The sequence below is a fragment of the Ochlerotatus camptorhynchus genome, unplaced genomic scaffold (assembly GCF_037179485.1).
Source record: "Ochlerotatus camptorhynchus isolate MF236.1 unplaced genomic scaffold, CSIRO-AGI_Acam_v1.1 ptg000193l, whole genome shotgun sequence".
NCBI classification, from domain to species: Eukaryota; Metazoa; Arthropoda; class Insecta; order Diptera; family Culicidae; genus Ochlerotatus; species Ochlerotatus camptorhynchus.
Window position 1 is genome coordinate 5,147,058 of NW_027040683.1, and position 26,785 is coordinate 5,173,842.

The 26,785-nt window shown below is 38.6% G+C and overlaps 1 protein-coding gene across 4 annotated transcripts in view; it reads left to right on the forward strand.

The window, feature by feature from the left end:
• The window catches only part of Pi4KIIalpha (phosphatidylinositol 4-kinase II alpha), a 92,647-nt gene that overhangs the window by 31,636 nt on the left and 34,226 nt on the right, over nucleotides 1–26,785 (forward strand). The window contains exons 1-2 of one of the 4 annotated variants that reach the window (XM_065223551.1): nucleotides 19,666–19,918; nucleotides 20,198–20,572. The exons of 2 other annotated variants lie outside the window; for them this stretch is intronic. In XM_065223551.1, coding sequence (XP_065079623.1) covers nucleotides 19,912–19,918; nucleotides 20,198–20,572 — 382 coding nt within the window. In that variant the 5' untranslated portion in view covers nucleotides 19,666–19,911. Of the gene's footprint in view, nucleotides 1–19,663; nucleotides 20,573–26,785 lie in introns of those variants that run through there. One more of the 4 variants, XM_065223549.1, reaches the window with a different exon arrangement.

Sequence of the window (26,785 nt, forward strand, 5' to 3'; positions counted from 1 at the left end):
GATTTTTTTTTTCATTTGAAAACTTTAAATGCTCCCAATTTCTTTTGATTTCGATGATGCCAAAGTAGAAATACTCAGAAGGAGAGATGGGCGGAGAAAACAAAATACAATTCGGCAGCAAAATACAGTGTAATGGAAGGATCTCACCAAATGCCTACAATGTTAACCAAACTCCTGATTTCCATTTGACGTTTGTCAGCTGTAACTTCTCTCTAGCACTTGAAAGTCCTACCTCGGCAACATGATAGCACTGAACGATGGGACGTTGGGGGTTTGGTGGCTTGACAGCGGTTCCAGGAACAAGCTGGGGGATATTGTAGGTCCTGCAGACCGTCGATGTACGTGCACTCGCGGAGTTCCGAATGAAAGATCTTCCGTTGCTGATGATTGGCCATTTGCGCCAGGAATTGAGCTGCTCGTGAAAATAACATCTTGAATCTCGGCGAACCGGGCAATCGAATCCAGGTCCATCTATGGTAGTTGTTGACCGGATCAGCACCTAAGTATAAATATAACACAGGTCATCACTGGAATTTCGAACCGCGGAAATTGTGCTCCAATTACGAGGCAAGCTATCACACATACATTATTTATTTTAAATTTTTCTAATAATCGCACATTTTTTGAAGCCATTAATTAACCAACAATGATCAATTAATCAATAGAGTAAGAATAATATTTTTGATTCTAAAAACCTGTTGAATTTGAGAAGGACACGCAAAATAAAGGTGATTGCATTTCTATTTGATTACAATACTATCAAATATGATCTAGTAACAATAAGAAATACTGGGAAAAATTCTAATGGAAATGTTCAATTGGCTCAGATTTTGACGTTTCATCATTCTCTCCACTCATCTGTTTCTCGAAGGATTTCTATGCCAAAATGTCCAGCAGATTTTTTACCTAAAAATCACTTTAAAAAAAAAGCTTGCTTACCTTACCAATCAGGCTCAAAAGCCTTGATGACCTGTGCTATCCGAAGAAGTCGCCTCCATGCTTGGTCGATCCACCTTGCCCGCTGCGTGCCTCTGCTTCTTGTTCCTGTTGGGTCGCTTTCTAGAACCATTTTCACTGGGTCGTCGTCCGGCATTCTTACGACGTACCCAGCCCACCGTAGTCGACCAATTTTTGCAGAGTGGACGATGGATGGTTCTCCCAGCAGCTGGTGCAATTCGTGGTTCATTCGCCTCCTCCACGTTCCGTCATCCATCTGCACTCCACCGTAGATGGTACGCAACACCTTCCGTTTGAAAACACCAAGAGCGCGTTGATCCTCCACGAGCATAGTCCAGGTCTCGTTGCTGTAGAGAACCACCGGTAAGCGTCTTGTAGATATTCAATTTCGTGCGGGGGTGAATTTTTTTCTCGACCGGAGCGTCCTTCGAAGTCCAAAGTAGGCACGATCCCTTGCTATAATGCGTCTTTGAATTTCTCTGCTGGTATCATTTTCGGCGGTCCAATCCGCCTAGCTTCAGCCTTCAGTGTACGTTTACGCCATCGTCTCAAAGTTCCGTGCCATGATGTCGATGTCATCGGCAAAGCCAAGAAGCTGAATGCATGAAGATCGTGCCACTCGTGTCTATCCCAGCTCTTCTTAACACACCTTCTAACCCAAGTTAAATAGTAGACACCTTGGACTTGAGAGTGTTCGACCCTATATCGTTCAGCCCTATAAGTTACTTTTAAGTAAATTGCATATTCTCAAATTTACTGAATAGACTTAATTTTGGGTAAAATATACTTAAGAGTAAGAAATTTTTTTGCTGGTGTTAAATGAAAACTACTATATGCTATTGACTCAAATTTAGGTTACTACAAATTAAGTACTTTTCCCTCAATTCCCGGGTTCAATTGAGGGAAAAGTACTTAATTTTGGGTAGTTTTTCATCCCCGTGTAACAATTTCCCATTTACAGCGCTTACTCCAACAAAGGCTTTTATACCACTTGCTTTTTGGTGGTGGCTCAATAGCAGAACTATTTTTTTATTAACATCCGAAAAAATTTGGGAACATTTGGGAAATTACTAAATTTTCAGAATTTTTTGAAAAGTTCAGGATCGTTCGATTAATCAAAAACAACGGCAGGAACTTTTTTTAACCAGTTCGTTTATTTGACAGGCTCGATCGCGTTAGCTTTACGGAGCCGATAGTTCATTGTTCTTTGTTGTAACAAAATTCACTTAATTCTATGTCTAGTAGGAGTTGGGCCGAATACTCGCGGCTTACTAGAGAGGTACATTGTCGAAGGATAGGATCAGGGGAGGAGCTTGGGGGTAAGGTTTCGTTGTCTCATCAGAGTGTTGTCGCCAGTATGAATGGTAGTGCGGTTCTAGTTTCGTCTGGGTTCGACCAGCTATGGTGACCAGTGGGTGACGATGAGACTCGTCGAGACGGGGGGACAAGACAAACAAAAACTATTAAAGAGAGACAAAATACAAAGGAATTCAATTCTTATACTAGACATTTGAAGAAACACATAAACCGACTGCATATAGCAGATATCGCGAGTTCCCAACACGTCTCTGATAGGAACATAGGGTTGTCTTCCTTGGGCCTCAAGGGTATTCAAAAGTCGCTCTCTGGCGGCGTCATTATCCGTACATTGCCAAACTGCGTGATCGATGTCATCGTAACAGTTTCCACAACGTCAGATGTTGCTGTCCACGAGGTTTATTCTATTGATATGAGCATCTAGCGAGTAGTGATTGGTCATAAGTCTACTCATCACGCGAATGAAGTCTCGACTTAAGTCCAAGCCTTTAAACCACGCTCTCGAAAAAACATAAGAAATAATTGAATGTAACCACCGTCCAAGATTTCCATTGTCCCAATCGGTTTGCCAACTCGAAAGGGTACTCTGACGCACTAAATGGTAAAATTCATCGTGTGAAATTTGCCTGTCATAAAATTCGCCTTCCTGCGCGCCCACCTTTGCGAGAGAGTCCGCCTTATCATTGCCTGGGATTGAGCAATGTGAGGGGACCCATACAAAGGTAATCATATATGATCTTTCGACCAGCACACTCATCTGCTCCCTTACCTTTGAAAGGAAATAAGATGAGTGCCTACTTGGTTTCATCGACCGAATAGCCTCAATAGAACTGAGACTATCCGAGAAGATGAAGTAATGGTCTGCGGGCATGTTGGAAATCATCCCCAATGCGAAGTTGATTGCTGCCAGCTCAGCAACAAAAACGGAACAAGGTTCCTGGAGTTTGCGGAAGGCGCTAGAGTTTTCATTGAAGACACCGAAGCCAGTGGATCCACTGAGACGAGACCCGTCTGTAAAATATCTGTTCACGCAATTGACGTGTTGGTACTTTTCAGTAAAAATACGCGGGATAATAATAGGTCGAAGTTGATCGGGAATCCCATGAGTTGCTTGTTTCAGGGTCAGATCATATTCAATTGAAGAACTGCGATTGGTGAAGTGAGCGCGGTCTGGAGTGTAACAAGGAAGACACATATCTGACGATATGTAGTGGTGGTAGATTCTCATAAATCGAGACTGTGTGTTCAGCCCAAGAATTTCTTCAAAATTTTCAATTATAAGTCTGTTCGTCACTCCGCATTTGATTAGTATTCTGAGAGAGAGCTCCCAGAAACGGTTCTGGAGGGGTGTTACTCCTGCCAGAACCTCGAGACTCATGTTATTCGTTGAGTGCATACAGCCATGAGCAATACGCAGACAACGATATTGAATTCGTTCCAATTTTATTAGGTGACATTTTCTTGCCGAGAGAAAGCAGAAAGAGCCGTACTCTAGAACAGCGTTATGAGGTCTCCCGGATGAGCACCATGTGCCGCAAATTGAACGGAGAAAGTTGATCCTCTGTTGACATTTTTGCTTCAAATACGTAATATGGGTATTCCAAGTGCACTTTGAATCAAACCAGACCCCAAGGTACTTGAAGATTGAATAATGTTTCTGCCCAAAAGATTAAGATGCATTTGGGCTGGGTACCGCTTTCGAGTAAACACTACCAGTTCAGTTTTCTGCGGCGAGAATTCGATCCCTAGATTCCTAGCCCAAGCAGACAAGTTATCTAAGGAACTTTGCAATGGTCCTTGCAAGTCCACGGCATGTGGACCTCTTACGGAAACCACACCGTCATCTGCAAGTTGTCTTAGCGTGCATTGTTCTGCCAAACAGTTGTCGATATCTTTGACATAAAAGTTATAAAGAAGAGGGCTGAGACATGAGCCTTGGGGCAGGCCCATGTAGCTAATTCTGGAAGTTGTCAGTTGTCCAAGGGAAAAGTTCATTTGCTTTTCTGACAACAAATTGTGCAAGAAATTATTTAAAATGCCTGAAAATCCACATCTGACAGAATTTCAATGGAAACTGAATCAAAAGCCCCCTTAAAGTCCAAGAATACTGAAGCCAATTGCTCCTTGTGCGCAAAGGCCAGTTGAATATCTGTGGAAAGCAGCGCTAGACAATCGTTTGGTCATTTGCTCTTGCGGAACCCAAATTGTGTATTTGATAAAGTTATTTGTTTCGACCCACCGATCGAGTCTCCGAAGGATCATTTTCTCCAACAATTTTCTAATGCACGAAAGCATCGCAATCGAACGGTATGACCCAACAAACAATTTTAGCTGTAGTTTAGCTTATACAGCCAAAATTTTCCTTATGCAGCTAATTTTTGCCTGCATAAGCTAAGCTGCAGCTAAAATTGTTTGTTGGGGAGTTATGGTCAGACGCTGGTTTGCCAGGTTTTCGAATAGCTATTACTTTGACCTGTATCCATTCAGGCGGTACAATGTTGTTTTCTAGTAAGGAATTGAATAAGTCTAGCAAGCGTCTTTTAGCGATATCTGGGAGATTTTTCAGAAGATTGAATTTAATCATATCGCTTCCCGGTGAAACGGCGGGAACTTTACAGATGCTCATGTTCAGACAACTTCAAAGAATTTGGGAGTGTCATGAACATCAGGAAAACTACGGGATCTTTAATGAATTTCCGAGAATTTCAGGAAAATTCTAAAAACTAAAGTTTTGTTTGGGAAGTTTAAAGATCTGTAAAGGATAATTTCTATAAATTCAGAATAGCTCCATAAATTCTAGAAAAATTTCGAGAAACTAAAGTCCAGAGAACTCCTGTGAAATATAGAAAACTTACTTATTTGGGAAACATACATAGTTATAATTGAGCGATGTACACATAAAACTAGAGTACGGGTAAAATTCTACGGGTCTGTAATCAGAGCAATCAGCAAAACTTAAAAATGCTAATTTTATAGGTATTGGATTTTCGGTGAATCAGTCTTTGGACTTAACCTTATTCATGGAATATAAAGTTGTACCATCTTCCGTGCATCGCACAAAGTTTTACGATATACTAAAACTAGCTCTGATGAAGATCCTAACCCCAATCGAAACCCAAACATAATTAACAATTCTTCATGAATTAACAGAGACACTTCCAAAAGAAGCCAGAAAGACTTTTTGGGGAATTTGGCGGACTGCCCAGAATCCGAGCCAAGTGGAAAGAGTATTTCGAGAATAGTCGGCTGCATCATTCATGTCATGGCGCTCTAGTCTATCTTTTTAACGGAGCATCCTAGCCGAATGGTTTTTACAGCAAAGTTGTGTAATTTGAAGTGTTGAGAAATGTTGTCGAAGACATCGAAACTCTATGACTCACATTAAGCGAAATATTGGGCAATTAGGAAAACTAACCTCTAAAATTGCGTTTTTTCCTTTTTTTCACCCATATACGTCAAATGTATAAGTTTTATACTCTGATAATTATCATAATGGTTTGACTCATCCAATAAATACCCATTATTATAAAGTTATTAACATAAATATCTCAAAAAAGTGATTCATAAAAATGTCAATTACTCAAAATATAGCAAAAAGTAGCAGCAATTTTTTTTACAGCAATTAGTGTAGACCTTGCTGGGTAAAATAACGACCACAGTTCAACAGGCAACTGCAGGCATTTTCATATAACATCATTTAAATATTGCATATGGTAAATAGAAGAATTGTATCGCATCGGTCAATTAATTCTTCATTAATACCAGTTATTGCACTTGTTTGGGTTGGGTTAGTGAAGAATCTGCGTAGTTCTGTGCTTGTGTTTCTGATTGTTTGTAATCTAGAATAGTTATATAAATTTTCGAAAAAGCAATATGAAAAATGGTTAGAAGTCAATGAACTTCGAATAGTTTGTGCCAAGTCAGTTTCTTACCAAATGAGTTTAAATTTTGGGAGGCTAATCAGGACCTGATTTGAAACCGTTTTAGCACTGTGGAGCGAAAATTTCAAATTTTTCATCAGTCTAGAGCTCATCTTGCCCCGTCTACCCCTTATATCGATTTCCATTTCCCATCTTCCCATTGGGAAATTGCTACCCGCTGCTATTTTTATAGTTATAAAGTTTCTCCTTTATGACTTGGTAATAAAGGGTGATACGATCAAAATTTGGTCAATATCAACTTGACGTATTTCTTTCAATTTTGCATTTAAAAAACCTGAACACCCCTCATTTTGAAGGTGTGTGTGTGTAGAATGTTGCTCCTATTTTGATTTTGGAATTCACTATTCAGTTGTCAAAATGCCGTCCAAGCAAGAAGAGCAGCGTATCAAAATTTTGCTCGCGCATCGCGAAAATCCGAGCTACTCGCACGCAAAGTTGGCAAAATCGCTAAAAGTTGCCAAATCAACCGTTACAAATGTAATTAAAGTGTTTGGGGAACGTTTGTCGACAGCCAGGAAGTCTGGATCGGGGGGAAATCGAAAACCGGAAGCCGCTGAGACGACAAAGAGAGTTGCCGGTAGTTTCAAGCGAAACCCTAACCTCTCTCTCCGAGATGCCGCAAATAAGCTGGGTGTATCGTCTACAACCGTGCATCGAGCCAAAAAACGAGCCGGACTATCGACTTACAAGAAGGTAGTGACTCCAAATCGCGATGATAAACAAAATACGACGGCCAAAGCGCGATCCCGGAGGCTGTACACGACGATGCTGACGAAGTTTGACTGCGTGGTAATGGACGACGAAACCTACGTCAAAGCCGACTACAAGCAGCTTCCGGGACAGGAGTTTTATACGGCAAAAGGAAGGGGAAAGGTAGCAGATGTTTTCAAGCACATGAAACTGTCAAAGTTCGCAAAGAAATATCTGGTTTGGCAAGCCATCTGTACCTGTGGCTTGAAAAGCAGCATTTTCATAGCTTCCGGGACTGTCAACCAAGAAATTTACGTGAAAGAGTGTTTGAATAAACGTCTGCTGCCTTTCCTGAAGAAACACGGTTGTTCCGTACTGATTTGGCCGGATTTGGCATCTTGCCATTACGGTAAAAAGGCCAAGGAGTGGTACGCCGCCAACAACGTGCAGGTGGTTCCCAAGGACAAGAACCCTCCCAACACGCCAGAGCTCCGCCCAATTGAGAAATACTGGGCTATTGTCAAGCGGAACCTAAAGAAGACCAAAAAAACTGCTAAGGGCGAGCAGCAGTTCAAGGCAAACTGGCTTTCTGCGGCGAAGAAGGTGGACAAGGTGGCTGTACAAAATCTGATGGCAGGGGTCAAGCGTAAGGCCCGGCAATTCGGATTTGGAAAAGCGGAAGCCTAACTGAATATTTTTCCTGAATTTTATACTAATTGAACTTGAAAAAGAAATTTAATTTGATTTTTTAAATAAACGATTTCACCGATTTACACGCGTTTTCCCTTGACCAAATTTTGACCGTATCACCCTTTAGACCATCTGAAGCTGTAGGGGTTTTCATTTTTCTCTTGCTAATGGTTAATATTCATTACTTGACATTTCCTTACTTATTTTTTCTAACCTATTTTACGTTACGTATCAGGACCTTATGCCTGCTTCAAAATTTTTTATTTTTCCGTTTATATTTTACGTATGTTTTCACTAGCACATATGTGTCATTTGTTTGCCTATGACTGGCTCCATTGGGATGAGTGATTGGTACAATCGAAATAACTAACTTAAATAGGTTACGCAAAAAAAAACTATATTGGTTAAATGCATCAGCTAGGAGAACATAAATAAAGAAAGAGACATTGTACAATAGCAAATTATTTTACCTTCCAATTTTTCGAAATTAAAGAACCCAACCATTCTTCCCACGTGCTTTATTATCTTTGGTGTGTATCTTCAAAGTATACAACGATTTCACTCTGGTAAAATTATAAACACGTCTAGATTGTAAATGTTGATTCAGTAAATGTTCACAGCAAACCCAAACTAGAGTGACGGTCCCTAATTACGACCGCATAATCAAAGAGCCAAACGTCATATGAATAATAATGAATTGTAAAAGCTCAACAACAGGTCACTTACCCTCGCCATGGGTACAATCTCTCACAACAACTCATACATATGTGCATGAACTTCTGAAAAGAGCCGAATTGCTTTTCTGAGCAATTACTTTGGTTGCGAATAAAAACATGTGCAACACTATCGAGACAGACCTATAGCGGACGATCTCTTCCGAACCCCAGGCGGAGAACAACTTCCTAGAATTAAAATGCTCATCCCTCATGTCGCGCGTCTTCTTGTCCTTACTGATTTGTCTGTTTTTCCAACGATGGAGCGGATGGGGGTAAATCACGCAGCCGCTGGAAAATAAAAACAATACCTACCTACGGAATTTTTCGCCCTTGCGAGCTCCTTCCTTCTCGTCGGACGGCAGTCGGTGTGGCAGTGGTACTGCATTCCAAACGAGGAATAAATTTCTATCCTTCTTGTTGGTGACAGCGACATGTGACTTTCGAAGCATCGAATGCCACATACCTCTATAGCGTCGTATGTGTGTGACCGTGTGTAGGGGGTGAACGCAAGGTGGAAAACAACAAACATGCGACAGGCAGTGGGTTTCCAATGTATCCTCCTGGGAACTACCGAGGCACGACGACAATTCCGCTTCAGTGACAATATGACCGAATGGATGGTATGGATATGTTGAAATTTGGACAGCAAAATTGTGACTTGTGGTTAAATTTTTTTAATAGATTTCTTATTGTTCTTGACGGTGGAGGGCCAGTTAGCCAAATGGTTCGTTAGGCCGAATTTTGAAAAGTAAAAGTATTGAACTCAGAATGTTAATAGAACCAATCTTTAATACTCTGGGACTTTTGGAATTTTTCAAATCAGTTGCACATCCTCGCATTGACCCAATCACGTGTTTTGGCGTATCGCACCTAGCCCTACAAATCCATTCGACTGCAGTGTGGTCAAATCTACGGATTTTTAGATATACTGCGGATCTACGGACCGACCTTTAAACGGATTTTCCAGATTTTTAGTGTTGGTTGGAAATGCTAACATGAAGCTTTAGTGTGATGATTTATTAGCTAGAGAATGATCTTTAGAAGAGGGTAGGTGGATAGTTCCGTTAGAGTACGGCAGTATGAAAATTGAATAGAAGTTGAAAATAAGCGAAGGGCCATTAATGCGACAGTTTTTAAAGATAGACGCACATTTTTGCCTAACCCGTACGATGTACGCGGAGACTTGAAGTATGTCTCCAAGTCTACAGGCAAAAGATTTTTAGTGATTTTTTTTAAATGCAGTAGAATTTTTACGGATTCTTGAATTCTAATGGTTTTTCGGGGGAATCGTGCTCGGAGTGCTAAGCGCTGGATTAGGCTTTTGAGGGTTTTTTTTTAAAAAAGGGGAGCTTCCAAAACAGTTTGGAACTTGGGTCTAATTTCGAAGCATTATCATCAAAAAATTTGTTCATCAGGACAGAGAATCCCCTTTTAGTTTGTTTTTGCAAATCCCGCCAGATAATTGTCACGGTATAATCGCGTGTTCTTTAATATTGCCGCCTACAGACATTTTTCAGGCGGATCAAGAGCTGAAGATCGCCGTCTATTATAATTGAATCGAATTTAACCTCGCATTTTGGTACTGAGGCAGCTCTTGAGTCAACTGTGGAAGTACTCAGAGATTCAAGAGCATAATTATCTCCATCTTTGGTTTGCAAAGGAATGTTTGGATCAAAGCTATATTCCATAATTGTTCGATATTGCTCCCAATCAGCTCTATGGTAATTGAAAGTAGAGCTGTTGGGATTAGAAATTATTTCTTGGGATATTTCAAAGGTTACCGAAGTCAGCATGGGTAACCAATTGGCTATAAAGTTGACATGAATAAGTTAAGACCAAATCAATAGTTGGGCTGTTTGGATATTGAATAGTGTAATATTTCAAGAACAATCATCAAACAGAATATTACCATTGGAATTGCTTGGAGCATTATTCCATGAGCGGTATTTTGCATTAAAATCACCAATAATTAAGAATTTAGACCTATGACTGATAAGTTTCTGTAGGTCACCCTTGAGAAAATTCTTTTTCTGGTGCATTGAAATGGCAAATAGGCAGCTATAAACGTAAGTTCTACAAATTTTGTTTCGACTGAAACGCCCAAAGTTTCAAAAACTCTGGTTTCAAATCAATAAGAGGTTTGAAGAATAAATTGAAAAAAAATGGACATATATGCACAATGATGGCAACGATCATTTCGATAAATGAAATAGTTTGCGTCCCTTTTAACCTTCACACCAAAACAATATGAATTTTAATGTTGATGTAAATATCCATGCATGCTAAAATTGAAGCATGTAAACTTCCTTTTTACGTAAACTTGCAAAAAATATTTATATTATTACAAAGATGGATGGTTGCATACAATATTTAGAATAGTTCATTAAATGACTCATAAATTTACACGATCTGTAATTTGGATTTGTATGATATGTGACGCTCCATTAATGTGCATCATAGTGAAGAAATTAACATTACTTTTTCGAACTGTGTTATGGTCAGTCCTGATGAATGTGGGCTTCTTATTTCCATTTAATTCCACTACCTTATTTGCTTATCCTTGACAGATACGCGTATTTCGTCTACAATCTGCATATTTCTTCAGTGTCTTGTACTAATACTCGAGAAAAGAAATAATAAATAGCATTGACTTTCCACCAGAAAAGCTCAAAACTACCACTCACTCATCTGGTCATATCTTAAAAACTATTTGTCCAAATCATTCGCCCTTGAAAACGGTTTTCCTAAGTGTGGTGAAAATTTGAGCCCAAAATATTAAGAAATAAAAAACCCCACCCATGGTGAAAATAGGCATTTTTTACAATGTCGATACCTGCCGGTAATCAGCCTGTTTACTGTAGTTACTATACCAAAAACAAAATGGTGGTACACCTTTGTGAATCTACATTAAAAAACCTTCAAATTGACGTTCTAAGATCACGAATAGCTTATTTGGTTGTGGAGTAATCTCTTCTGAAAGATGAAATTAATAAAAATCTCGAAAATCCAGGATTGTAGCCGAGAGGGATCTAGGCACTTCAGAGCAAAATCAAAAAAGGCGTTTGTTCAGAATGCCAAGTTCAGCGTTTTGGCCAAGTTTGGCTCAAATCGGTGACATCGACCAGAGGTGGTGTACCCACTTGAGCTGGAATGACCCATATGGCATTAAATCTGGTTTTGAAAGTTGGTGCACAGGTAAAAAGTGAGGTTACGGGACGCTATTGCATTTAACTGTAATTTGCGAACTCGACTAGATAGAAGGTAGAGGTCTTGGACAAAGTTGTTCTGATAAATAAGACCTATTGGTTGATGGAGAGCTCAGTTCAGGTGGTTGTGCATTAGACTGCCAGCGAAAATGGTAATTTTTCATTTCGCTAACAAACCATATACAAAATGTTTATTGCCTCAAAAAATGACCCTATGCAAAATTTGAGCTTAATCGGACATGATTTAGGGGTGGCGCAAACGCGTCAAAGTTTGACTTTTTTCACTCTCGAAAATCTCCCATGAAATTTCGGAAATCAAAAAAAAATTTGATGCCAAATGTCTTAAAAATGCATGAAACGTCGAGATTTGGTGTTATCTCGAAATTTTTTTTTTTTTCAAAAATCGACTTTCTGGGACTTAGAATTTTTCCTGAGTTCTATATGGTATAGAAGATTGATGAGTCGGCTTCTAAAACTGTTCACAATTGTCTCCAACCTGCTTATATATCGAATTAAACCACCATTTAGGAACTAATACGAAATAATTTACTAGGGTGGTCCAATTATTCTTCATTAGGGTGGGCCAAAAATTCAAAAATATCTGAAAAACCACAACTTTTCATCAGAAATTCCTAAAATCAATTGTAAAAATATCTTGAATTGCGTTAATCTGTTTTTTTTTTGGGAATCATGAATTTTACACAAGAGGAACATTTGCCTGAAAAGATGAAAAAATACTTGTTTTATACTTTGCCATATATTTCCTTATTAGCTACACCAAATCAGATTTCTTGGTACTCTTATAATTTTTTCGATGATGTTCAACTAATTGTAAAATGCACTGCTTTTGATCTTCATCCGTTGATAGTTTTGAATTGTATGTTTTAATCAATGCTATACCACGCTCTGCATTATCATTAACTACTTCCAATCATTGAACCCGTCTTTTGGCATTTTTAAACTCGATGGAACTACTCCACTGCTCCATATCGACATTCAGCAACGACTTCGGAATTTAGAGAGCTTTGAATAAGTTTTCATTACCACTGCTGCCTTGTACAAACGAGTGTAGTTCAATCGTTGAAATATCGTTGGATTCAACAATGGATCTGGCTGTAATGTTTTTATGTGTATCTGTAAAAAAAAAAATCATTAGAAAATTAAATGCAAATGTATCAATTAATGCATTTACCTGATAGAAGTAAGGCTTTGATGACCTTTTTCTTAACCGGGAGGTCTACATTTTCGTCGAACAGACGTAGTCCGATAAGGCTGTTGTCCAAATATTGCAAGTGAGTTAAAATTCGTTTATGTACTGCTTTCGCAACGTCTTCATCAACAGTTTCATATTCCTTCAATATTTTTAACAGGTTCAGATCGTTGTTGGGTGCCATCGCTGCACACGGAGCAAGAAACCAACTTTTCAAATAAATTTTAACAATGAACACACAAAATCGAGCTAGTTGATTTTTAGTTTTATCTGGTAAAACAAATTCATGCCGAAGAATAAACATTTTCAAAGAATAAATGATTTTGGCCATCCACCTTGCATTGTGGAACGCACCAGGAGCTCTTATTTGTAATTTTTCATCGATTTTTCCACCCAAATATAAAATGGCAAGTTGTAGAACCTCTCGGTAATCACCACGGTGGTGTTGCCCTCTAATTTGTTTTTCATAAAACTCCAATAACGCCAATCTTTCTATTTCCGAAATATCTATTTTGAAAAAATCATCATCCATACCTGAGTGGTATGAAGTCTTTTCCAAAATGTGCCATTTTGATTGGAATTTCTTAAAAATCTCAACATTTGGAGACTTTGACGTTTCAAATTTCAGAATTTTAAATGCTTTGCCAAGTAGCAGTTCATGTATGTGGTGTCTACAAGGGAGGCCTATAAGCTGCCTCGTAAACAATTTGTCCAGGTACTGACACGCACCTTTTTTTCTACCGGTGTTTGATGCAGTAGTATCAAAAGATGTAAACATAATTCTGAAAACAAACGATAAAATAGTCAAAATTCTGAGGTGAACATACAAGATTTAAGATCATACCTGTCCGCAAGCCCCCATTCGACGATTGCATTGTACACCGCTTCTGCTTGTTGTGCCCCCGTAGAGTTTTTGATGGGTGGAACAGCCAATAATTTGCTAATGCCTTCGCCTGATACAACTATGTCCAAGCGCTCGGTTTTTGGTAGAGCTTTGGATGGTAATATGTTAGGTAGCAGCTTAAAATCCCAATGTACTGTTAAATTTATATCTGGCTTAAACGACGCTTTTAAATCATGTTGCATTTGTAAGCGAATTCCTGCTCTGGCGATTCTGACAGATTCCTTGTTCAACAATAATGATGAAACATCGTGCCCTAAAGCTCTAGCGATCGATTATATTAGAAACACAGCATTTCGATCACTCACTTTACAGCGGTCCAATGCAGCAGCTACCTCAACTGTAACAACTCGTATCAGTTGCGATTTACGTGTCAAAGCTGGTTTTGGAGAACCTAGAACGTTCAAAATATATTAATATCGATAAGTGTATAATCTAGTGTAGTAATAGGTGTATAATCTGAAAGAAAAAAACAACATTAGTAAAACATCACAACGTACCTGTTTTTGGAGAAGCTCTTTCGGATGTACTAGGCGAGTACACTGACCCAGCCTGGCTGTCGTTTTGTGATGATGTTTCAATTGAGGTTGCACTACAAATTTGATCCGGTCTTTGGCTTGACCCTTCTTCCTCAAAATCGCTATATGAAATGGTTTCATTGGTAGGGAGAACCTCAGTTTCTTCTTCAACATGAGCTTGTTCCCGCTGTTTTTGCAAATATTGCATCGCCTGCTTTTCTTCACGGGTTTTTACCTTAAAATTCTTCCCGATATCAAACAAACTCCGCAATGATCCATGAAATCCTTTTTTCGACGTCATTCTTAGCCATTCTAAGTTTGCATTTTAATAAGGCTTTCCAGGTATTGAAAAATAGCAACAGTTTTTTCTTTATGCTTATGTCATTTACCAAATGTGAATTTTTTTTTCCAAGCATCCTTTAATTCCTTTATTGTTAGGAAGGCACTAAGCTTACAACTTTTTTTTTCAGCACGCAAATGAAAGATATATTTACGAAAAACTTCACTATACGTCGGCAAGTTAACAGAATGGCCGAATGACGGCAGATATTCTCCAACTAGCCAAATGTCAACCATTTTTAACAAACTGTCGTACTATTCTCTATCAGTTCTCTGCTTGTTGTCTTCTTCAAACGCACTCCTGATTGATCATACATCCTCAGATCGCATTTTTTTTTTATTTCCATTTCGTCAAGCCAGTGTAGACTACATACAATGATTATTACAATGTTTACTTACATACTATGCATTAATTCTATTCTGTTTTAGCTTAGTTTTTATTTGCTGCTTGGACATAGTGATGTCAATAGTTCCGCAATGCAAATTATATAGGCGCATCATTCGATTGATTGGGCTATTTTTTGCATAGTTTGTTCTATACGATGTTTCTGAAATTAAATTCCGTGTTCTAAGATATCGACAAGGTGTGTAAAAATTTAATTGTGCGAGAATTTCTGCCGAATCTATGCGCATTGAAATAATGTCGTTGATGAAGAAAAGCATTGCAAATTGGCGGCGCTCCTTAAGTGTTTGTATATTGATGAGCATGCAGCGCGCTTCATAAGATGGTAATGGAAATGCAGTCCAATTCAATTTACGTAAAGCATATAAAAGGAATTGTTTTTGGACAGATTCTATGCGTTCTTCGTGTATGGAAATGTATGGATTCCATACTAGGTGGCAGTATTCCAGAATTGGCCTTACATAAGTGGTATATAAAAGCTTAATAGTGTATGGGTCTTCGAAATAATGACTGAACCTTTTGATGAAGCCTAGCATTCTGTTTGCTTTACTAATGATAGTATTATAATGTTCTATAAAAGTTAGTTTGGAGTCTAGGATTACACCTAGATCTCTTACAATTTTACTTTTTTCTACTATTTGGTTGCCTAATGATATTTCAATATGCGGTGTTTCAATTTTTCTGCTAAATGCTATTGCAATACATTTTTTACGTTCAGTTGAAGTAGACTTTTGCTACACCAGGTGTGGAATATATTGATTTCATTCTGGAATTCTTCTGCATCGCTAGAATTACTTATTTCCATAAAGAGCTTCATGTCGTCTGCATATACAAGCATTTTTATTTTTTTTAAGTATGTAGGAAATGTCGTTTATGTACAAAATAAAAAGAAGTGGGCCTAAATGAGAACCCTGGGGTACCCCAGAGGTGACTGAAATTGGTTCTGAAAGTTTATTTTGAAAGCGAACTATTTGTTTACGATGTGTTAGGTATGATTGAAGCCAATTCAAAAGTCCAGGCTCCATTCCTATTTTCTGCAATTTGAGGATTAATAATGGTATGTCGATGCGGTCAAATGCTTTACTGAAGTCGGTGTATAGCGCTTCAACGTGCTTGCCACTGTCCAACGCTTTAATAATGAAAGATACATATTCTAGAAGATTAGAGGTAGTTGAGCGACCTTTAAAAAAGCCGTGCTGTTTACTTGTAATTAGATTTTTCACCTGCTGAAAAATATTGCCGTTTACGATTGATTCAAAAAGTTTTGGAATGCAAGAAATAATAGCAATTCCACGATAATTTCGAATGTCTGATTTTGCACCTGATTTGAAAATAGGTACCAAATAAGATGATTTCCAAATTTCAGGGAATTTTCCATTTTTCAGAGACATGTTGAAAAGACGCTCTAGAGGAAATGCGAGTTCTTCAGAAAGGTTTTTCAAAAATATGGGTGCGATGCCGTCAGGTCCAGACCCTTTCGACGCGTTTAAGTTTTTTAGTGCATTGAGGACTTCATGTTGAGAAAGTTGGTTGACAGAGATGTTTTTAGATGTTTTAGAGATTACAAATTTCAGAAGAATTCTCACCTACATTTGCATCCAAATTCATTCGCGAAGGAAAATTGCTGCTTTTTAATTTCGTGTTTACATAATTAAAAAAGTTCTTAGGACATGATTTGACTTCATTTTCGACTTTGCGGTTATAGTCCTCATATGCAGAGTTGATGGCTGTATTTAATTGGTTGCATAAGTTGTGATAGTTTCGCAAATTGGTTTCAGTTTTTTTCTTTTTTGTATAGTTTATGAGCTTTCTGTTTTTTATTCTTTAAATTTTTCAGTTGTGGATTGAACCATGCGGGTAGTTTATTGTTTTGTGTTCGTCTTCTTTTTTTTTATGGTACAGTTTCTAAAATTAGGCTTTGAAGAATTGAGTGAAATTTTTCTACTTCAGTATCGACATTTCCTTCAATACTTATTAAATTTTGCCAATTTATTGTACATAGTCTACGTTTGGCTTCTTCGTAATTTACTTTATGGTATTCCGGCACTTCCTCGTATTCCCAGTCGCTGGAGAAAGAAGAATTTTGTACGAAGATTGAGTATTCAATTGCTGTGTGAAACACTTCATTTTTCCATAAAGGTGCTAATGATGTATCCACACAGAAGTCTTCAGTACAATTTGTAAATAAAAGGTCTAAATATGAGTTTTGTTGATTTTTTACATGGTTTATTTGATTAAGACCAAAATAAGATATTTTGTCGAATAATAATTGTAATGTTTCGTCTTCACCTACGACCGGGAGTAAAAATGATTCATTTTCAATGTCTGTAATAAAGTCTGCGTTTCGTTCATTGAAGTCGCCATAAATATGCAGTTTTACTTCTGGTTCCATATTTGACATTATAGTTTCAACAATTTGAAAAAATAGTTCAAAAGACTGCTTGTGGGCATGTAAAGCATAGGTAGAAAAAGCCAAGGTAGAAAAGTTTACGTAGAAATAAGTACTTGAGACCGTTGCTTGCCTGTAGGAGAACACTGTTAGTGTGTGTTTTTTTAATTAATACCCAAAAGGAAGCCAGATAAACAATATGCTTTATGCTGGTACTTTTTTGGCACCTCTATAGGGTAGGAATTTAAAAGAAACACATATAAAGGGTTGTCCCATATTAGGTGGATATGTTAAAAAGTCATTGTACTTTCGTCAGATTGTACTGTAAACTACTCGAAAGCAATTTTGTGAAATATGAAGTGAAACAAATCCTAGTTCTGCATGATGATTTTGTTTGATTGTATTTATTTGTAAAGTCGCCGGGAAATACCAGCTGGCGAATTGTTTTTTTTTTTATGATAACTCCTTACTTGAAAACATGCAAAAACTCACAAACAGGCTGCTTTTTCATAGTAAATAAACTCAATCATTTTGAAATTATTATTAAATTGAAAAAAAAAACCATCTTGTAGTCCTACGTGAATAATATGGTCGTGCTTGGGACACAACCATTAACTTTTTTAGAGTAGTGTGCCGACTGTAACTCGGCATAAAAATATCCTAGACCATCGTTAAAATTACACGTGTGCAATATGGACTAAATAATCAACACTGAAAATTAAAGTCATTTGGTGAAGTGTTTAAAAGATACAGCTGTTTTTGTGTGTGGCATTTATTTATTTATTTCGTCAACCAACGCAGACTAGTACATGTTCGAATACAGTTTTGTTTTCTTAAATTTATTTATTTATTTCGTCAACTTTGGACAAAAGTTTAAAAGTATAATTTTGTCTTTAATAAAAATTAAGCAGTGTCAGCTTTCCTATTTTTTATGAGTTTTAATGCCTTATAGAGTAAAAATATTGTTTTAGTTTATGCCGAGACATTGTAAAGTCAATGATTTCGCAGTATTGATTGTAAGAGGCCATCATGCGGTTTAATGGCCCATATTTTGCATAATTTGTGCGATGATGTTTTATGGCAAATAAATTTCGATTTCGGAGTTGCCGAGTAGGTGCATGGAAATTTTATTTTTGATAAAAGTTCTGTGGAGTCAATGCGCTGCGAAACGATATCGTTTACAAATGAAACCATTGCATATTCACGACGCTCTTTTAATGTGTGTTTATAAGCATGCAGCGTGCTTCATATGATGGAAGAGGAAATGATGTCCAACCTAATTTACGAAGAGCGTATAATAGAAATTGTTTTTGTACGGATTCTAATCTTTCTTCGTGCGTGATTGAAAAGGAGACCATACAATGCTGCAATATTCCAGTATTGACCTCACATAGGCAATATATAGTGTTTTAATTGTGTATGGGTCCTGAAAGTTATAGCAAAAGCGCTTGATAAAGCCTAGCATGTTATTTGCTCTGTGAATAATTGTGTTGTAATGGTCTATCAAAGTTAGTTTAGAGTCTAGTATAATTCCTAAATCCCTAACTCTTTCACAGTTTTTCTACATTTTGATTTCCTAGTGCAATTGAGATATTTGTTGTTCTTTTCCTGCTAAATGATATTAAGTTGCATTTTTTACATTCAATTCTAGTAGACTTTTTTTTGCACCATATGTAGAATATGTGTATTTCATTCCGGAATATATTGATGTCTTCTTCATTTCTTATTTCCAAAAAGAGCTTCATGTCGTCGGCATAAATAAGCAATTTAAGTTTTTTGAGAATGAAAGAAATGTCGCTTACGTATAGAATAAAAAGAAGAAGTCCCAAATGAGAGCCTTGGGGGACGCCTGAAGTGACTTGAATTGGACTCGATTTCTTTCCGTTGAATTTAATTATTTGTTGGCGGTTAGTTAAATATGATTAATTTCGTGTTCACCCTTTACTACAACTACTGAAAATCTCACTTTTGCGCAAAACGCAAATGGGACCGACTTGCGATCAGCTGCAGTATGGAGTTGGAATAAAACAAGAAATCCTAGCAGTACAAAAATAGGCTGCTGCGATTTACAACGGATGAACTGGGTTACTTTGACTTCGATTTCCAACCCAAACTCAATTTACTCCTGCCGAAAATTTCGTAAACACTTTTCAGTTGGCAAATGTTCCCATTCTATCGTATCCACCCATCCCAGCAACGGACGACACCCACACTGGCGCGCATATCGCTATCACTCGTGAAAATCGGAGCGAACCCGAGTTCGCCCCATCCATCGTCATTCGGATTCACAACAAAGGCTCTCTTCTTTTGGCTCAGTCAGCTCGATTTTGGTTCAGTTGAAATTTTCACTTTCGTGCGAACGGCGCTACTACTTTCGTTGGTGGGTGGTACCTCGTTCTCTCAACCGTACCTAGACGGCTAGCTGAAAAAGATTGAAGAGCTTCATGCCCCATAGTCGGTCGGTCGGTAGTCGTCGCCGTGTTTAGTGTTATTGTTGTTTGGTCGGAAAAGTACACGGATGCACCGGAGATGTACTAAAGAGGAAAATTCCTTCTGCAGTGTTCGGTTCGGCAGCTAGACGTAGTTCGACCATAGTGCTTCAGTGTTAGTGCCAAGAATAAATTATTTGCCATCATGTCTGGTAAATTCTGTGATATTTTTAATCTATACTAATAGTCGATACCGCGGAGTGTGTGTATGTTGGGAAAGGATCAAGTTCAAGGATCGAATTCGCCCGTCATGCATCACCCATAAGTGCTGTGTTTTAATTAGCCCCCCTTAGCAAGAACCCCGTTCGTTAACTTTGTGCAACCAACCCCAAAGAGCCATCCCCCAGCTACGCATGCATGGGTGATGGTAGTGCCACGTACCCCTCAGCGAATGGAAAAACTCAAAGAGGATCTAAACATTTTCATCCTAGATGATAGCAATATCCACCAAACGACGGCAGTTTCCACATTCGCCGAAGGAGTGACAGATCTGGAACGCCGGAGTTCTCCGGTTCGAATCCCTCTCACGCCGCCGCTGATTCGTCCCCTGGAAAATGGCGGCGACGGCAGTCCGATAATGCTTAATCGCATCGTTCCGATTGGCAACGGGACGGACCAGGCTAGCCAGCTGAAAATTATTGGCCCATCAAATGGTACCGACCGGATGAACCAGCATGTCGCTACCGTAGGAAATCCACACGGGGAACACCGTGGAAATTGCTGCGGCACAGCCCTCAGAATCGATAGCATCAATATCGAGTCGTTGATAAGCGACGATGAATACTTCCCGAATAATGATATTCCAGGTACGCATATAAGTTGCTTTCCGTGTTGTTCTGATGTTGACCTGTATTTCCAACCTTTTACTGAGTATATGGCGATGTTATGTACACTTATGAAGAAATAATTCGTGCAGCCAGAAAATAAGTAGGTACAAGTGAAGAAGCACACATAAACGAAACACGTGTACTTAGGGCCGAGAACGTAGGTTGGTAGGTATATACAATCGATGCCAACAAGCCAGCAACTAGAGCAGGTACCTACAGTGTGTTGTTCTGTGAGTGTGACTCAGTGGCTGATACACACAAAAAATATTATTAGACTGACGAATGAACGGCCGTAAGCATAAGACAATACTGCTGGGGTTGTGTGAGGAAGGCTTCTCGGACTGGAACAGCAAAAATCTTTATTCCGCCGCAATGAAGCACTTTGGCCAGGAAGAGAAGAATTGTTACGGCTTGATAGAAAATGAGATTCACACATGCACTCTCAGAGGATCCCGGGTTTTGCTCTAAATTGAAAATTGATTGAATCAATTGATCAGGTCAGGCAGGCACAACTGCAATTTGATGAGACTTTGAAGTCCTTGGTGTTTTTGCTTGGAATTTGCTATTGCTTCTTATACAACCCAAAGCAGCTGTGTTCTTGGTCATATTTTGGTGAAATTGATTCGTTTCGGAAATCAATCAATCGATGTAAAATTAGGACTAATGTAAGATTACAAAATTTTAGTATGCTAAGTCACGAGTCTGAAGGTTTGGTAGAAGGCCAATAGACAAATGTATTAAAATCCGGGTACCCCGTCACGCACATAACGGATAAGTTGTTTACACACATTGCTACCAAATTAACTGTCAAATGTTGTGGTTCAGAAACGATGCTTGTCTTGTCCCATATGGCCATCTTATCGCACTTTGCTCTATGTATTTACATGGCCGTGGCGATGCATAGAGAAAATCGTCGAAGGGATTTTCTAAATCTTACTTAGGACCTCATGCATTGTTCGGCTTGAACTATTGTCAGGGTGGCAAGTGAACCAGGAATAGTCAGGAATTTGATAAATGTACCAGGAAAATAATCTTTTTGCTATGATTTAAATAGCTTCTGTGATCTGTGATAATGGAAAAAGTTTTAACAACACGTATGTGGTCGTCTATTTTCATAATCTAATCAAAATTAATCATACCGTTCAAGCTAAAACTTCCACTTAACTAAAAAGTTGCTGCAAGATGAACAAATCGTTTTGCTAAAGTGTTTAGTAGACATATTGCCTATCATTTTCTTTTTTTTTCTCGAGTACATTTATTTGTAATAGTCAAGCGGTCGCTTAGTAGAGCGAATGGATAATTTTCTTCCTAGCTTTGAACTATTTTAGCTATGTTTTAGCAGATAAAATTAATCAAAATATAAGGAATCTAAGCCATAAATTGATTTCTCGCCGATTTTATATCTATCGTTCAATCTTCAATCTATCATTTTCGAGTTTGCACTAGGTGAGAACGTTTTTCATACTCTTTCAGTTTCTCACCTGATTCGCTCTACAGCTGCCAATTCTGAGTTTAGGTGCAGCCATTTTCTTGGTAGAATCAATTTTTGTTCAACTATCTTTTAGCAGCCAACCATGGCTATTTTTCTTCTCACTTGAGTGAATTAATTTACCACTAATTGGTTTATTCAAAATCGGTAAAAACCAGGCTGTTAGAAAAACCTGGAAAATCAGGAAATTTCAGGGAATTCATTTTATAATTCTCTTGAAATTGTCCCTGCCATTCTCCACACAATCCCAATACAATTCCCCTCTGAATCATCTAGGAATTCTCCTCACAACTCACTTGGGATTCTTCTGAGAATTCCTTATGGCTTGAACTCCGAATTAGTTTGACATTCTGGCCAGAGCTCCATTGAATTTTTCTCCGAATGTTTCTCAATTTTTTGTTTAGGAATAATTAAGTATTTCCTTGCAATTTTTAAATTTAGGTAAAAAATTGTTCAAATGATTGAAACCCTCAACATTCTTCCAATGCCCATAATTTATTATAATCGAAATCTTGGATTTTATTCCAAATTCCATGTTTTAAGCTGTTCGAAAACCAATTATGTTCGAAAATTTTGAAAAGTCTCGAAGTCTTGTAAATTTTCTATTGTTTTCTATGAGTACATTAAACCATTTTCATGTTCCGAGTTCGTTGTATGAATTTCAAGATTGATGCAATTTCTCAATTTAATCTCTCACTATAAAATTCCTATTCAGCTCGATAGCGTTCAGCAGTGACCTTAAAAAATCCATGATTCTGTTTATGTTTAATTCTGGTGCTTTGAAATCATAGGAGGGCTCGAGTTTAAACATATATTCAAATTGATTCAAAGTATCTCTGGTATCATTTCAACACTTACTTTCGCTTTTTGCTGAATATTAACAACCGGGATTTTTTTTTATATTTAACCGAGAAAACCGAGAATTTCAAAAATTAATTTCACAGCTCACCATGTATTTAGTTTACTCTAAAAAACATGATTGCAGCTATACATCGTCAACATTGCGTTGCAGTTCAGTTTGCAGTTGTCTATTGTGGTAAATCGCTATTTTCACGTCGTTGTTCACCAAGTTCTGACTGGGCCAATGTTGGAAAAATATCAAAAAACCAAAACCCACGATCACGCTTGATTTTCGTAGACAAAAGTCAACAAGCACACAACTGCGGTTCATATTGCAAACTGTGATGTCGCAGCTTGAAATATCAAGCTAACAAAACTCACCAGCTGCAAATCTATCCAAACTTTGGTGAGATTGAATTTCTTGATTTTTGCTTTACACCCGAACGCTGTCCCATTGATAGTAAGTAATAGAAAGCCCCATATAGAAAATTGTGTAAGTGGAAATAATACGCTTTTGATGCATATTCAAGTATAAAGAAGTTAGAAGAACCTAAAGAAATAATTCATAGACTTTGTCCATCACTTTTTTTTCTGGGAATTTTGTTAAACAAGCTAGAATTAAATAAGAAGTTTTTTTTCTCATACATTTTTTTATCAGCTTTACTACCAGTCCCCAGAGCGCCAAAAATATAAAATTTAGAAGAGAAAATTCTCTCTCTAGAGCTCAATATCTCAACATGCCATGTATTTTGATGACATTTGATTTGTGATTTCCCTTTCACGGATTTCAAAATAGAGTACCTGACACTACAAAACATATCTGGTACCTGGCGGAATTTGGAGTAGAATTAAGAGGGGATTCTAAGCATACCACCAAGATATTTCAGAGAAGAATTACAAGGTCGATCTAGTCTAGTCTAGTCTAGTCTACACATACACAGCCAGTACTTGAAAGAATCCTGGAAAATGATACATTTATCATTTTTCTTGTCATTATTATTGCCTGCTGCACATCAAGGATGTGAAACAAACAATAAAGCGGCCAGGCCTACTGTGTAGCGTTTATTTAATTTTTGTGGAAGTGAATGTTTACCATGTCTACTTAATAAGTATAGACAGTGGTTAACATTTAATCCACAGGTAATCAAAGAGCGGGGACATACCGTACCAACCGCTCCGTATGCAGGATTTGAAAATAGGCTATATAAATCGTTGGGAGTGACAGAGCTAAGAAAGTTAATGTACACTCCTTGGTTGTCCGATCTCCTGGGATGGAACACAGGTATTTACCCCTTGTGTTCGAGCGTACAGTCCTCCCTCCGTACAAGCGTGGACGGCACCGCCAACCCACTGCCATCCCTCAATCGATCCAGCCGACCTCAGTCGAAGGACAACAGAGAGCAGTGTGCGGACGTAACCTATACGGAGGGAATGCTGTATTCGCCTAGGTTATAGCGCCCTTGCTCGCTACCATTTTCTTCTAGCGGTTGGGACCTGAGCACTAACTCTTGTCCTAGCCCTATATGGCATATGGTTATAGCGCCATTACTCGCTTTCTGAAAAGAGAAGAAGGGAAGGGAAGGAGAGGAAAAGGACTTGGGAAAAGGAAATGCGGAATTCCTTTCCTCATTAGTATTTGTATCGTCAACTTTTATGACAATTATATAAATCATTTTTCCTTGGTCAGAGGTATTATTACGACATTTTAATAAGATTGTCTTATCATTTGTTATTCAAAATTTAATGTTATAATGATCAACATAGCTTTGGATTATCCAATATATTTCATAATTTTAAAAAAAATCATTTTTTTAGCTGAAATGAGTATTTGCAACCTTGTCATACAGATCTGAAAATTAAATCAGTAGCTTGCTTCTCTGCATCAGACATGCTTAGACGGCTTAGACTGACTCCACAAATCAATGGTTGCTACTCCGTGATTGGCCAGAATCAGTGAAATTGCACAGAGAATGGGGTTAGGAGTGACCGAAAATTCTCATTGTAGGGGAAATGGCTCTAATGTTGGCCTATGGGTTTAAGATTAGGCCCATAGCTAAAAATCTGCTTTTTATCAGTTTTATCTAGATGAACGCGTCATTGGGACGGTACTAATGGATATTTTTGATCGCTATTGAAAATTTAATCGATTGCTGAATTTATGTATGGGCCTAAATTAGGGTCATTTTTGCCGACATTGCATCCATTTCCCCTAAAAGTTTCAGTGACTCCTTATATTAAAGATCAATGATGACGCCGGCCACGTCTTTGCAACCAGGTGGGAGATGGGAAAGAAAGTTAAAGTGACCTTTGTTGTTATGGGGGCCGTGTTTACCTCTGCGTCCTCACAAAGGTCACAGGAGGGAGGTTTTGTTAGTAAGGTGGGGTTCTTTGGACCAGGATTCACCGTGATAAGTGATGTGATGATTGCTTTGATACAATCGCAGTTTGATAAATACACGAATGCGGAGCTATGAGAAAACGAACCAATATTATCAACTCTTCATTGTAAAGATGTCTGGGATTGAACCCATGATTTTCTGCTCAGTAAGCAGAGTAAAATCACTATGAACGACGATCGTTTTTGAATAAACGGATATTGAAATAACGGTTGATTATTTGAAATATACGTATGGTTCAACCAACACTATCAGCGGCGCCGGTGGTGTAGTGGTAAGCGTGATTACCTCTCACCCCAGAAGGCCTGGGTTCAATCCCAGTCGGCGCCGCCGGGATGTTCTGCGGCATAACATCTCTGATCACGCCATGGAAGTAAAGCCGTTGGTCCCCGGTTCATGAGTTGATGGATCGATAGGTAGGATCCAGGCGTGGTAGCTGCCTCCCTGGCGTCGGTAGCATTGGTGCTCAGCACGGAAAACAAGATCGACGCAATCAAGGAAAAAAAACCTACACTATCACGAAGACGACGGCGATGAAGACAACAGTGATTTTGGATCTCACTTTTTGTCTAGGATATAACACCTTTGCCTGTACTGCCACTTGGAAAGCGAGAAAATAATACTCTTTGCCATTTCGAAGAACCAATATTCCAACACCATTCGAACTTTTACTGGACGATACCCATTTTGCTTCGCGATCGCGAAACACGAAACTAAAAATTCTGTAAATTTGCAAACATTAAAACATTTAGAGATAGGTCTTTGCTCGTCGATTACCTTGCCCGTACTCGAAGGAAAGCCAATGTAAGTCATGTTTATAAATACATAGGCGAGACCAAAACGGCCCCACGTGGCTCCTCGCCGCACTCTCACTACCAGTTCCGGGATTCCACGTGGCAGAATTCACCCCAGGGCGCGTCCTAGACCATCCTACCCTACCTAAGTATATGGCAAAAAAATATTAAACTGGAGCGAACTCACCAATTTAGTTGACTGTCCGTAAACTGGGTTCTTCTGCCGCTCTCGAGATGGCATCCATGTTTCCGTTGGTCGGCTGCTTCCCGATGTGAAAGGGTTCTCAGGCCGAAATTGTTCGCAACGTCACAAATTGTCGGGATGGAAGAGGTCTCGGAAAAGTACCGGCCTTACCTGAGCCATAACCGTTGGTTCCGTTACCACTTCTCGAAAACTAAACTGGGGATTGTTCTTCATTAAATGCACTTCAGAACGGGGAATCACGAGAAAACATCTTGACAGCAAAAACGAACGCGTCCGTTCGCCGGCACAGCCTACTTCCGTCCCTCCTGAACACCTCAGAGAAGAATTACAAGGTCGATCTGGGAAAAACTCCAATGGACGTCCTGACTGGAACACCGTGGAATTGTGGATAGTATTCCAAGTTATGAAGAACTCCAGTTTAAGGAGAGTTCTGAGAAGGATTCCAGGTCAAATAAACTATTTCAAATA